The sequence below is a fragment of the Gopherus flavomarginatus genome, chromosome 12 (assembly GCF_025201925.1).
Source record: "Gopherus flavomarginatus isolate rGopFla2 chromosome 12, rGopFla2.mat.asm, whole genome shotgun sequence".
NCBI lineage: Eukaryota > Metazoa > Chordata > Testudines > Testudinidae > Gopherus > Gopherus flavomarginatus.
The window spans coordinates 45,739,833-45,753,578 of NC_066628.1; the positions used below are offsets into that span (position 1 = coordinate 45,739,833).

General features: G+C 36.7%; 1 protein-coding gene across 4 annotated transcripts in view; it reads left to right on the forward strand.

Annotated features, from left to right (window-relative positions):
* CEP112 (centrosomal protein 112) overlaps positions 1-13,746 on the forward strand; it is a 288,709-nt gene that overhangs the window by 149,517 nt on the left and 125,446 nt on the right. For all 4 annotated transcript variants that reach the window (XM_050920643.1, XM_050920641.1, XM_050920642.1 and 1 more), the window contains exon 20: positions 10,218-10,400. In XM_050920643.1, coding sequence (XP_050776600.1) covers positions 10,218-10,400 — 183 coding nt within the window. The remainder of the gene's footprint in view (positions 1-10,217; positions 10,401-13,746) is intronic.

A 13,746-nucleotide genomic window follows, 5' to 3' on the forward strand; every position in this document is an offset into this window, starting at 1 on the left:
AATTGTCTTTTCTGAAAGCATCTCCAGTATGAGCCACAGATACTTGAAAGGAGACATGCCCAAACTTTACAACAGCAAAGGCCATGTAACTAACTTGCCAGAAAACCTGAGGACTATGCCTAACCTTCATAACTTTTGGCAAAAAACAGATGCAATGTAAAATTAGCTCATACTTGTATCTTTATTGATAGTTTTAAATTACATTGCTTCACTGTCTCTTTATTTAAAGAATAATTTCCCCTTTCGTTTTACCCCAGGATCTTACACTTCTCAAAAAATTTCTCTCAATTTAGATAATGAAAATAAAAAATAGGTAAAAAAAATTTTTTCCCCTTTGTCAGATTGATCTGTGGAGACTCTAAATTATTGTTTCATGTTGTGGATTTGCTTCTCCCAGATCAAAATTTCTTGTAAGTTTTCTTACCTTACACTCCAGTGTATTTTCCAGCTAGTTTTCTGAATTTTACATAGACTCGCATACTGTAGTCTTTCACACTCGAGTCTATCATATTTTAATTAACTGCCACATCATAAAGGCAGTGCATATAGGGTGAAACTGACTCCTGTGCAAAGAAACAACTCAAGCTGCACCATTTACATCCCACTGTTCCTCTAAAAAGACCGTAAGTGGTGCAGAGGCATTGTGCACAGGTGCAACTTTCACTCATAGACTTTATATAGAGCAGAGTTTCACAGCTGCGGTGCATAGGCCTCTGCTAGTCCATGGAACACTTACTGGTGGTCCTTGGAGATATTGTCAGTCCCCAACTCCTTTTTTCCAGTTGTTAAATTGCAATACTAGAAACTGTGACTATATTAGATACTTTTTACTTTTCAACGTAAGCAATTGTTTAATTATTGTAGTTGCCAGCTGGATGTTATGTGATTTGTTTCATGGACTTTTTTTCTCCCATTCACAATCTTTCTTTTAAAATGTGGACCATACTGTGAAAAAGTTTTGAGAACTGTTGCCATAGTGAAATGGAGTCATTTGCACATTTATGGACATCCTCTGCATGGTTAGTTTGAACAGTATTCGTCCTTTTTTTTTTTTTTAAACTGATCTGGAACCATTCTATAATAGTAAGAGTTTCACACTTATGTAGTAAAGTAGAAAGCAAGAAAAAGTATTACCTGATTGTTAAACAATCTCTTCATATTTCAGGAAATCCTTTCATGCTACTTTTATTGTTGGTTTCCGACATCTATAGAACTTTTGAAGGAATAATTAGGTTTGTCTTTCTGTTCCATTTAGTCAAACAGGAAAGAAACAGGACATCTTGTTGAAAGCTTTGCTATATAATTGTGTGTGTGTGTGCGTGTGCGTGCACACGTGTACCCAAGTAGCATGTTCAAGATGACATCTGTAAAAGAATTCTGCCAGCCCATGAACATTCCTTACTTTAAAATGTGCAGAAAGTCAAAGGAGTAGATTTGAGTTTAAATAAATGAGGTGCATTCTCTCACTGAAAGGCCTGACATTAACTTGCATAAGTTAGATAAACTAGATAAAGGTATGCGGAGAAGTGCTGAATTAGTTAGTAAAAAGGAGTTTAAAAGAAGTGTCAGTGCATATGCATTAAGATAGTCTATAATTACATGGTCATATACTATTTTTTCCACAGGAACCCTGCCTCATTCAGTGCACAGGATGGACAGTGCCAATTTAATGAGCAGCTTTTCAATATTTTGTTTTCTCCTGACTGTTCAATGTATGACCTTAGGCCTTATTTACTACAAGTTATTAACAGCCTACTCTGAAGATAGAATTATTAATTTCCTCATAAGCTTTTGTATGGTACTCGTCACTACAGTATCTGAATGCTTCACAACAGGCCTGTCAATTTGATGAAGTTACAAGAGATTACAGTCAAATGTTTCTACTAATTTTGGGAGTACAGTTTGAGATGACTAGGACCAGATTTTTCAGAGTACTTCACATTATATAACACTCAGATATTCAAGAATAGCTCCCGATTACTTTAGTTGCAGCTGCGAGAGGAGCAGAGGAGCCTGCCCAAAAGTGGGGGGGCCAAGGGCCCCCAACCCCTCCGTGGCCCCACCCCATCTTCCTGGCCCCGGCCAACCCAGAAGCTGGAGTGGGCTGGAAACCGCCCACCCTCCACCTGCCTTGGGTGAGGGGACTGAGAGCAGCCTCAGCCTGTGTCCCCACCCTTTAAGCCCCCTCATCCAGGGCAGGTGGGGGGTCTGCAGCTCCCCACAGCTGCCTGTGCGGCTCTTACCCTGACCGGGCTACAGCTGGGGGATGAGGCCTCAGAGCCACAGCCTGGGCATGGTAAGAGCTGCGCAGCCAGACAGCTGTGAGGAGCCACAGATACTCCATCTGCCCAGGGCGATGGGGCCAGGGGGAGCAGGGACATGGGCCAGGGGCTGCTCTCGGTCTCCCCAACCCCGAGCAGGTGGAGGGTCTACGGCATGACACCCCATGCTGCCTGGACTCCCCAGCTGGGCTCCAGCTGCCAACCTGCCCAAGAATGGAGCCTCAGGGGAAGAGGAGGAGCAGGGACAATGAGTGCCTTAGAAGAAGTGGACGAGGTAGGCCCATCCACTTTCAAAAAGTGGGAGGGCCATGGCCCCCTGGCCCTCTATTCTGGCACCCCTGGCTGTGAGTACTCAGCACTTCTGGCAGTCAGGCCCTACGGTCTATGGTTGGGCACCCAGAAAATGAGGAACACGCTGTTATTGACCACCTGGGAAAAGTATGGTTTGAGTGACTTGCTTAATGTCACACAGGAACTTTGCAAGAGGCAGGGATAAAGTCCAATTCCTAGGGTAGCATTCAGTTTTCTTTATCATGAGACCATCCTTTTTCTGCCTACAATCCCATGCCTCCATCACTGCATGTCTTCCAACTTCTGCAACACATGAGCAGGTCTCCTTTACTACACAACCCTCATTCATTCCCAGAATGGATCTCACTTGTGCATTGAATGAGGCAGGAGTCCTATGGAAAAATAATCTCTGACCATGTAATTAAAGACTGTATTATCATGCATATGTTCAAGGGGGGTGCTAATTAAATTTGCACAGGCAACCTTAAGTTAGACATTTCCTAACTTTTGAGGGCTTGACTTTGCAACCTTAATAATGTTCTTCTAATGTAGTTTTTGTTTGTAATATACATAATTTAAACTATATTATGTAGATGTGTGAATGTGCATGTAAAAATAATGTGATGGGAAAGCAAATGCTAAATAAATGTATCATATGCCTATGACTGCATCAACTGCCCACTAATGTATCTATCTGGGACTTCACTATAAACCTGGAAGGGGCTGAATTAGCTATAATATCATGACTTTTTATGGATAGAAAAGCTATTTTAGTTAAATCTTGAAAGTGTTTTATACTTTCTAGTTATAATTTTTCCCTTCTCTCTCTATTATTAATAATAATGTATTATACCTAGCTCTTATACAGTGATTTTCATTGAAGCTGTTTATGGTTGGTTTCTGAGTGCATTAACATACAATGCTAAACATAAAGCACCACGAACACTTCCTATTACAAATGGATATTCTTTATCCATTGAGAAACATGCAAGCTAATGCTTTGCAAACTGAGATTAGTGGACCATGTCTTAGCAGATCCCTGAGACTTGTACTCCTATGTTCCAGGAGGCATTGATCCTGTGCTAAGACTGGCAACACCATTTTTCCACTAAGTCATCATTGTGAACAGGTCTGACTATGCCTATTTATGTTGTTCCAGTATTTGTACTGAACTGTTTTATGGACTAAATTATATTTTATGCAGTAACATTGATTAACATGTGCTTTACATGAGTTGTGTGTATTTAATTGGAATCCATTATTATGTAATACAGTAATTCCCAATTCCTTCAGGTGTTTACCTATGGTGTAACAAATGAGGAAAACCTTTATTACCTCACTCATCTTGTGTGTCTGATATCCTGGGACCAGCATGGCTGCAACAACATTGTGTCTCTTTAGGTGGCTTCAGCATCCTAAATGTGAAATGAGGGGCAAATGGTTCTGTTCTGTGTGGTGGGCAACTGGCCTTCATGACAGCTCATGTACATACCCACACAGACTGTATGTGATAGTGTAGTGCAGTTCAGTTCATCTGAAGTGCACCTATACAGAACAGCTGATATTTTTTAGAGAATACCTCTTCCTAGCAGTGGAAGCATGATTATTTCCTGTACTTCATAGGGGAAAATACAGGAAAACTGGGTAATGTTGATTAGACAGCTGGGCACTGCAGTAAAATGTCAGGTAAAATGTGTAACAACTGTATGTTTGTGTTATACATGATGTATATATGTGGTCATGGCAGGGCTGCTGTGTAATATATTCCAGAACCAACTGATATTTATTTATCATATGGTTCTATAATCATGCATTTTTTTTACTGCCTCATTTGCCTTCTGCACACTAAGTTCATCTCCCCTCCTTATTCCTAACATTCCATACAAGGATGGCATGGTATTTACCAGAGGTGGCTTTTACTAAGTAAAATCAGGGTTAATCCCAGTTTGAGGCTTTTTCTATGTTAAAAATTGTTTAATTAATGTACACCACATTACATGTAGGTTTGGTTTAGTTCAAATTGTGGTTACATAATACAGTAGATTTGGAGATCAATTTGGGGTTGCAAAAAGTGAAATTGCAATAGGGGTAATTCTAATATATGTAATATAATACTGAACATTGGAATGTCTGTATATCTTGCGGTTTGGTATTTTGTCAAGGAAGTTATTCGTGTCAGAACTCATTTCAGTTTTCAATGTTATTTAAATATTAGATATTCTGCAAAACTATTATTGAATTGCTATATATTTCTCACTAATTTTCATTAGGCTCTCCTAATAATAATTTTATTTTTCCCAGTTTCCTGGTTTATAATGGGTTTAAACCAGCATTTACCAGTGCCATGTCTGAAATTACTTTTTCCTGGGAAATTGCCAACCCTGATTCCTAACCTTTGAGCAGTTTTAAAAGACCCTATGTTTATCTTTAAACTAATCTGCTACAAAAATGTAACTGTTTTCCCCGCAAATGAAGAATTCTCCCCTCCACATATACATATATATATATCAACCAAAAATAGTTATACTGAATGAGAGTCCATGATGGGCATTATTCAGTCCTCCGCCAGTGATGGGTTTAAAGTCCAATATCTGGCATTTTGATGGATTAAAAATGGGAACTTTGTATCATTAGAAAGATGAAATTCCTAGCTTTTTAGTGAAACACACAGCACTTGTTTCTAAGTCTACAAGGCAGAAAATATTAGAATTTAAATAATATATATTTTTTGCTATAGAACAGAAATGTTATACTTTTGCTAAATCTTTTTATGGGTCCCTTCGGAGCCCTGTACAGCTGGAGTGATGGTAAGTAAGGAACTTGATTTACAAATTAAGGAATTAAAAAGAAACCCCCAATAAAATATTTTAAAAGTCTCTAAAACTTTTGTGAGATTGACTACAGAGCTTCTATGTGCTACATGCACACTACACGATGATGTAGTTTGATGTAAAGACTTTGTTGTCACTAGTTTAGGATGACCTGTATAACTTGCTGTTGGATTCCCCAGCCCTACGAAATGCAATCATCTGAAATGTCTATTGATAAAATCTTTATAACACACCAAACCATCATATATTACCCACTCAGACTGTACATGTTTCTGTGAATATTTTGTATAAATGAGTGTGTGTACACATACACACAGGCACACAAACAACATAAGGGTGTACAGCTTTTGAGATATTATTGCATTTCATGTGTGTAGTGAAGCACATATATATTTAAAAAAATAGATTTTAAGAAAATCCCTATTTAGGTACCTAAATTAATGGCCTGTGTTTCAGAGGTGTGGGTTTTCACTACCACAACTAATGTCCGAGTCTGGCTCTGTCACAGACTACCTGTATGACTGTGTGCCTCTTTACATATTCAGTAATATGGGGGTAATTATACTTACCTCAGAAGAATTCAGCTTGACAGCTGCTACCTATGTTTGTCGCCTATTGAGAACCTCATGGGAAACTCTGCTGATGTGCCAAATACCATTAACTTCTATTTTTATTTTAGGGAGAGACAAGCTCACAATATTTTCATAAATAAAGTTAATATATTTACAATAGTTAGAAAAATCCTATTTTATATATAGACAGATCATGATATACAATATTTTTATTGTTTCCTCAGTTGTGAACTGTTGATTTAAGTGAATTTTCATACTTCAATGTGAAATCTTTATTGTGACAGCAGTAGGTTTTCAAAGAGGCACTTAGACACATAACTTACTCCAATTCCCTCCCATTGTGGTTTTGAAAATCATTTTACAGTTCCCACTTATTCATGAGCTTAACTTTTCTGGGAAAAGCCTGAGTACAGTTTGAGTCGTCAAAGCAAAACCTGTGGAAGATCTTGTTTACACTAGAGATATTTTTTTTTAAACATCCATCATTGATAGTGGCAGTAGGAGCTCTGTGACTTCTAATTTCCAATGTATATAATGCTGAAAACATTCTCTGCAGCCAACAGGCTGTCTACTCTAGAGCTTCTAAGCTTGTTGAGACCAGCTCACTTGAGTGAGTGCTAGCAGTTGTGGGAGTTTTTTCAAAAATGTCCCTGGTGTAGACAAAGGCCAAGAAACTACCTTTATTAGGCAAACTCTCCTCTTAAGAGACTGTACCACAGTATCCCCAAATGTCATGAGTACAGTTCTCATCCACTGTATTAGACCACCTCTGATAAGTAGCAATGTTTCTCAGTGCCCTGCATTGTTGCCTAAGATAGTCACATACTATTTTTAGGGTTAACAATAAATTTTTCAGTGATTGATGGATGACTTGTCAAAATTATTAGATTAATCTTTAGTAATAGGCTGGTACTTAAGAATTGCTTCCTTTTTTCTCCCTTTCCCTTCTCTGGCAAGTTGGGATAGGGAGCTATTGTTAAATTTCAACCACTGAACAAAGATTAACAAGTATAGGGTGAAATCCTCACTCTGTTGTAGTGATTTTGAGTTTTGCCACGGACTACAATGGGGCCAGGATTTCACATGTCCGGTGTTTAACATGCCGACAAATGGAAGTTATTAAACGAAAACTGTATGTCACAAACTAAGAATTACTCTGTAGAGACCATTTATTCAGAGAACTCCAGTTACTAGCAAGTAATGTAGCGTGATGATAATTTTTGGGGAAAAGAGGGAAGCATCTGTGCAATATTGCATGTAGTGTAATTAAATGTGAATGCAGTGACAGGGCACTTACCTCAGTTCCCTCAATTCCTATAGTCCATCAACTCTAGATATTTGTGATCTCTGACATGTTTCCCTTAGCCTCTGATTTTTCTCATAGTCTTTCTTCAGGTAATGTCCACTTCTTTAGTTTTTTTGTCATTCTCTGTTGCTTGTTTATCTGCAGTGCATGGCACCATCAGCTCTGTATCCTTTACTCAACTGTCAGAATATTTTGTAAAAATAAAAAGAGTCTGTTGACATTACCAGTTAATCGTTGTTCATGCTTCGACCTGACATTATATTGCAGTCAGAGTTGAATACCCTGAAATGTGGAACACTTCCTTTGAGGTGCAGAGACCCCTCAACACCCATAGAACTTCTGAAGAACTTGACTGTGCTGTACCCTTCATAGGATATGCTCAGTGCCTCGAAGGAAAGGACCCAATATTAGAAAGAAGAAATAAAGGTCTCCTTCTACTGAGATCAGCTACATAGTGGTAGGAACCCCATACTGGTTTATGAAGCATTAATACAGTTTTCAAGCAGTTTATCTTGATGAGGGAGTTGGGTTAATGCTGAAAAACAGCATGCTGTTCTTGTTCTTGTTCTTGTGGGAATAGATTAAATCTCCATTTTTATGAATAAAAACTTCAAAATTAAAAAAAGAGAGATAAGAGGGGAGGAGGGATGGAGTAGCACTGGTAGTGTAACCAAAGTCTTAATATGTTTAAGAGAACAGGGTGATCAAGGAGGAGGATCCACTTGTGCAGTAAAATAGCTGTTTAATTATTCATATTATAAGTCATAATCAAAACACAAAGTACAAGGAAGTACATTTAGTTACTAATGAAACTTCTATTTCCTTGCAAGTATGCAATAATTATTATTATTTATTAAAGGGTATTAGGTAGATATGAAAACTTCCTATAGTTTTAAGCTTTTTTTTTTTAAATCAGAATTTCAGGGAGTTTTTTGCTCTTGGAAGTTTTCGGCAACAAAATTGCTTTTTATAAAATGTGACTCTCCTCACACCCACATTGTTTCTATATCTAAAACTGTATTATTGCTCCAAGACAGCCCTCCTGTACATATGAGGGACAATCCTTTCTAAAAAAAATTTTAAAGGATCTTACAGGCATAATATAGTAAATCAAGAAATGTGTGGTTTTGGGGGGGAAAACTGACTTCATTATAATTGCCATTTCAATACAATCACAAATGGGGATGTGGCCATCTATTCCTGTGGCTCGCTGGGAGAAGTGGAAAAAACAAAATTAAAAAAGCTAAATTAATTGACTGAGAAATCTAGAAGTAATAAAGGAAAACAGATGTGTGAATAGACATATAGAGGTCTCTCTTGCAAGTATAATTTCTCATCAAGTGTCACTTATGTATTTGCATAACTTTTAAAATGTAAAATAATTTCATTTTTCTAAAATTCAGACAAACACTAGATAGTGATCAATTTTAGGAAGTAAGAACAACTCTATCATTTAAAGAGACTAAGGGCACAGATATTCAGAGTTTGAAAATAAAATAGCATGTACACAAACTTTTGACACAAGGCTGACTTAAAGCACTTTGTATAATGATTCCAAGTTAAGTACACATAATATCCTTCTGGGATTGCACCCATGGGTTAATGAGGTTTTTATTTTTACTAAAAGATGCAGACACATTTAAAATATTAAAATATCTCTTTTGCTTGTGCCTTTTCTGATAATGAAACACACCTCAGGATATATCAGAGAGCGCCAGAGTTGAAAACAGATTTTAATTTTAAATTCATGATACACTGATCAGCAATTTGCAAGAATGGTTTTGAAACAGAACAAAAATAAAACAAAACAAAAATCACGAAACAGCTAATGTTGATGCAGAATGCATGTTTTCAGAATTGAACGCTATAGCTTTAAGATCAGGTGCCTGGGCGCTTTCCTTACACAAACAAGATCGATTTTGAGCAGACTCCTACTGTTAGCTTTTTTGAAGAAGGATTCTCACGCTGAACATAACCCACATATTCTTGATAACGGCGTTTTTTCCCCTCCCTGAAATCCACCAAAACTGAAGAAAAATCCAAGTGACTGTTCTTAGCAGCTGTGTGGCCTGGAGTTCACTAGGGAAGCTGGCTTCCTGCAGTCCCCTATTCATCACCTGCTTCAAAGGCAGCCTAGCTGGCTATAGTTTGCAGGCCAGGTAGGGTGCCATTGTACACAGTCTGGGAGGATTAGTATCAAAGCTGCGGCAACCAGGCCCTTGGTCTCGGGCTGCCATTCAGTCTAGCAGGGAGAGGCTAAGACTGGCCAAGGTCACAGTATCCAGTGTGGTGTGGACTGGGAAAGGATCCTGAGAACAGAATGCTTTTTATGAAATCATGGCGCAAGCTTGCAGCACAGCAGGTCCCCTTCTGGAACACATACATCTGTTTATGTTGGTATACCGAAGCTGACAACGAGATAATAGAGCTTTGCCTTTTTATAATTGTTTTTAAAAGACAACTGTATATACAATAACCCAGATGATTATTGAAGTAAGAGCTTTGATTCTGGAAATCATAAAGAAATCTTTAAAAGATTTAATTGCTGCTTTTTGTGTGTGTGTATATATACTTAAATGAAGAGAAGCGCAGACTGATTATTAACCATTTATAATCCTTACCATTGCTGATTAGCAACAGCAGGATACTTCGGGAACATACACAGAATGCGACAATGATTTTTTTTTAAACGTTCCCTCATTTGTACCAACAAATTGGTTAAAGATTCACTGCGTTTGCTTAGTTGTCTTGAATGTTAAAATTATTTGGAGGAATTCTTTCAAGCCAAATGTCGTTTTAAAAAGGTGAGGTAATAATGACGTAAAAATAAAATTGCCAACTTGATGAAATTAGGGAGGAAAATTAAGCTGTAGACGAGTTGTCATGACGACAAGGATGTTCTATTGATGAACTGTACTCCTCATTGTCCAATCAGATAGTAGAGCTGAAGCTGGAGCATGAACAGGAGAAGACGCACCTATTCCAGCAGCACAACACAGAGAAGGATTGCCTGGTCCGAGATCACGAACGGGAAATTGAAAAACTAGAAAAACAGCTCCGCGCTGCCATGACAGAGCACGAGAATAAAACTCAAGAATGCAGGAAACGAGATGCACAGGTAATAATCAGTAACATTTGCAAAGCCGTATGCTTATTAAAAATATATATAATAATAAGCGTTTCCCGTTTTCCAGCATTGTTGATAATGCACGCTGTTTGATCATTTGCGAAACTGACATATAAATGTGATTTTTTTTTTCTTTTTTCCATCCCCCTCCCCCACTGCTGAATAATGCTTTAACTGCAAAAACCACAGGTAGCCAGATTAAAAATCCCATGGTGCGCTATAACTCGGCCTCTTATTTATAATCTTGTCTCATTTTCTTTCACGATGGATTTGTTTAAGAAAAAAGGTATCTATTCCTCTCCACCCCCACACTCACCCCTCCTTTCCTCCTCCCTGGATAAATCCCTATGAAATATATCTAATTTATTCATATGCTTTTTTGTTTAAATCTCAGCAGGTAACCCAGAAATTGCTTGTTTTCAAGATCTGACTTTATTTCTCAATAATTTTGTGTTCCATGTTTGCATTGTGTGTTTGATTGCATATGCCAGATAATCAGTGATAAGATGATATGGGTTTTGGTTTGCTTCCCATCAGGTTTGCTATTTTTCTACACACACATACGCACCCCTCCCATCCTTCATCTCTATGGTCACTGTTGGAAGCCATTTGGCAGAATAACCCCCAGCTGTGGCAGCATTTGACTCTTCAAACTTATGGATGAAATGTACACTGTCAGCATGAAAAATGACCTTTATTAGTTTCAGTTCAAAAAATCTTATTGGATGTATGTGGGAGTTTTTCTGTTTATTTTGTGAGGATGTGTTTATGGGTGTGTGTGTGTGTGTGTGTATGGTGTATTTTTCTAAGAGTATATGTTATAAAAGGCCTGCAGTGAAAACATTTAAACATTCAGGATGATTTCAGAGTAGAACATTTATTTAAATGAACAAAGGGAAAATAATTATTACTTTACTGATCTGCATTAGAATTACTCATCATTAATTGATTATTTTATATCAAAATGGGCGTTTTTGTATGGAAGGTATAACCATCATATGATCTCCGCGCATCAGCTTCTTCCCCACATGATGTAAGATCCTGGCAATAAGTCCTTTTCATTTTAACTTTTGTTAGGATTGCTTATATTTCTTTCTCACCTATACTATATATTGTAACTAAATGAAATTAAGGATTTAATTCTTAATTTCTTTTTTTATATTTGAAAGATTCATTATCCATAGAATCAACAACTGAGTAAATATAAATATATATGATAAACAACAGTCTATGGGGGAAAATATCTTACAAAACCAATAATGATTTATTCCATTTGTACCATTATTGTTTTCCATGTAAAACAGGGAGGGACTCTGTGGGCATGCTCAGTAATAGGAAATTCAGAAGACTGCAGCAGAATTAAACATTATCCTTTTTTTCCACGTATTTTGATGATGAATAAAAAACTTAAGTAATTAAAGGAACTAGTCTTTTGGCACTTAACTATATAGTTACTTTGCGAGTATCCCTTCGAAGTCGTATCATTCTCTCAGTTGGATCCCAGCACTATATTGTCAAGCAGTGACATTTGTCTGAATACCATGACGTTCAGTACTTACTTTGAATACAGGGTGTGTTCATATCACTAAGTATAAAAATCAGTTTTATAAATATGCAGGATTGTGTAACGTACCTACAGTAATTCATTACCATTACGCTGTTGTGTGTAGACATGATGGAAATGTAACCCTTGAATAGTAAATTCCGAAAGAATCTTTAGATGTCCTATATTTTTGTCCTACCTATTTAGTTAGATTGTGGCTCACTCATGGCAAAGGTTGGCATCATGAAGTTTGGGAAAGCTTGTTATTTAAAATGAAATGCTGATGCTATCACAAGTGATATGTTAAACAATGGAGAGTTGAAATAGTAATGGCAAAAAAAGTAGTCTTTTAAAAGTCTTTCTCTTTTGAATATCTCTACAGTATGAGCGCTGCTGTCATGGCAGTATTAGTAAAGAGAGAAAATATGTTTGCCTTGACTAGCGCAGCTGTTTCTAATCAAAAGGAGAATTAACATCTGTCTGATAATTGTTACCACTTTCAAAGATACATTTATTTAGTTTGGTGAATAAATCAAATGTTAAATTGATAAATGTTAAAGCCTTCATCTATAAAATACATAGGTATTTAAAATTTACATTTGACTTTGCAGTGGGGATAATATATATTTAAAATTACTTCCCAGTGTCTTCGGTGGAATTTTGAATACTGCCATTTATTGTATTTTTCCAGCACTGCATTTTTGCTCCCAAAATACATGTTTTTGGACTATTATGGGACTGATGTACAGCATCTTTATGAAACAATTTAAACTAAGATGCTACAGGGATAAGTAAATTATATGGCTCTGACTTTTTCATAAAATGGAATCATATTTGTAGATTGTATTGTCTTTAGTTTCTCTGCATTACTATGAACCTGCTTCAACACAGCAGAAGAGGCCATTTTGTTTAGCTAAATGAAGAGTGTAACTGCTAGATATTTCGTTTAGTTTTAATAATAATCAGAATATCCAAAAATTGGTAAACTCTTGAATCTTTTGGTCTGGAGAATCTAGCTGTTCCATGATTGCTGGGTTGTGTAAAAGTACCAGTTTTCCTTATGTAAAGCAGCTTATTTTTAAAATAGATGCTTTTACCACATTATGAATAACTGACAGTTTGATGGATCTCTGGAAAATAATGTATTCTGCAAAATTACTGAAAACATTTGTTCTATTTTTATTGCATTTCCAAGGTGTCCAAGTTCAGTCAGACTTTCAGCTATGGTGAAAGATACTGTACAAAATAGAGAGAGAATTTTAGATGTGAACCTATATTAACATTTTACTGGTCAATAAAAAGTGTTATCTCCAGAATCAGTAAAGATTTTAGGTGGGTCTGTAGATTCTAATTAAGAAGAAAATTACAGCTTTTGGTTCTTGTATTATAAATTCAGCATGGTATTAGGTAAAGCATATTGATTTAAAGGGATAGCATGTTTTATATTGTTGGTCAGTTACTTTCATTTTTATGTGGCATTTACATTCCATTTTAGTATTCAAAAAATATCTTTTCAGAAGGGTTTCTTTGCTTTTTCAGCTACGGTTGTAATGTTTGAGGAGGAGTAAAATGACATATGGGTCAATAAAAGTCAAAAGAGCTTGAAGGCTTGTGTGCCATACTGTGTTCTTCTAGTTTTTTTCTTTAAATCCTGTATTTTCTGTGAGCTGCAAAAAATGTTGTTGTTAAAATAATGTTTTCCCTTAAAAATATAGAACTTTGGATTTTAAAATTATATAATTTTTAAATCCAGAGTTCTGTATTTTTAAGGGAAAACATCATAGTGTGTGTGTG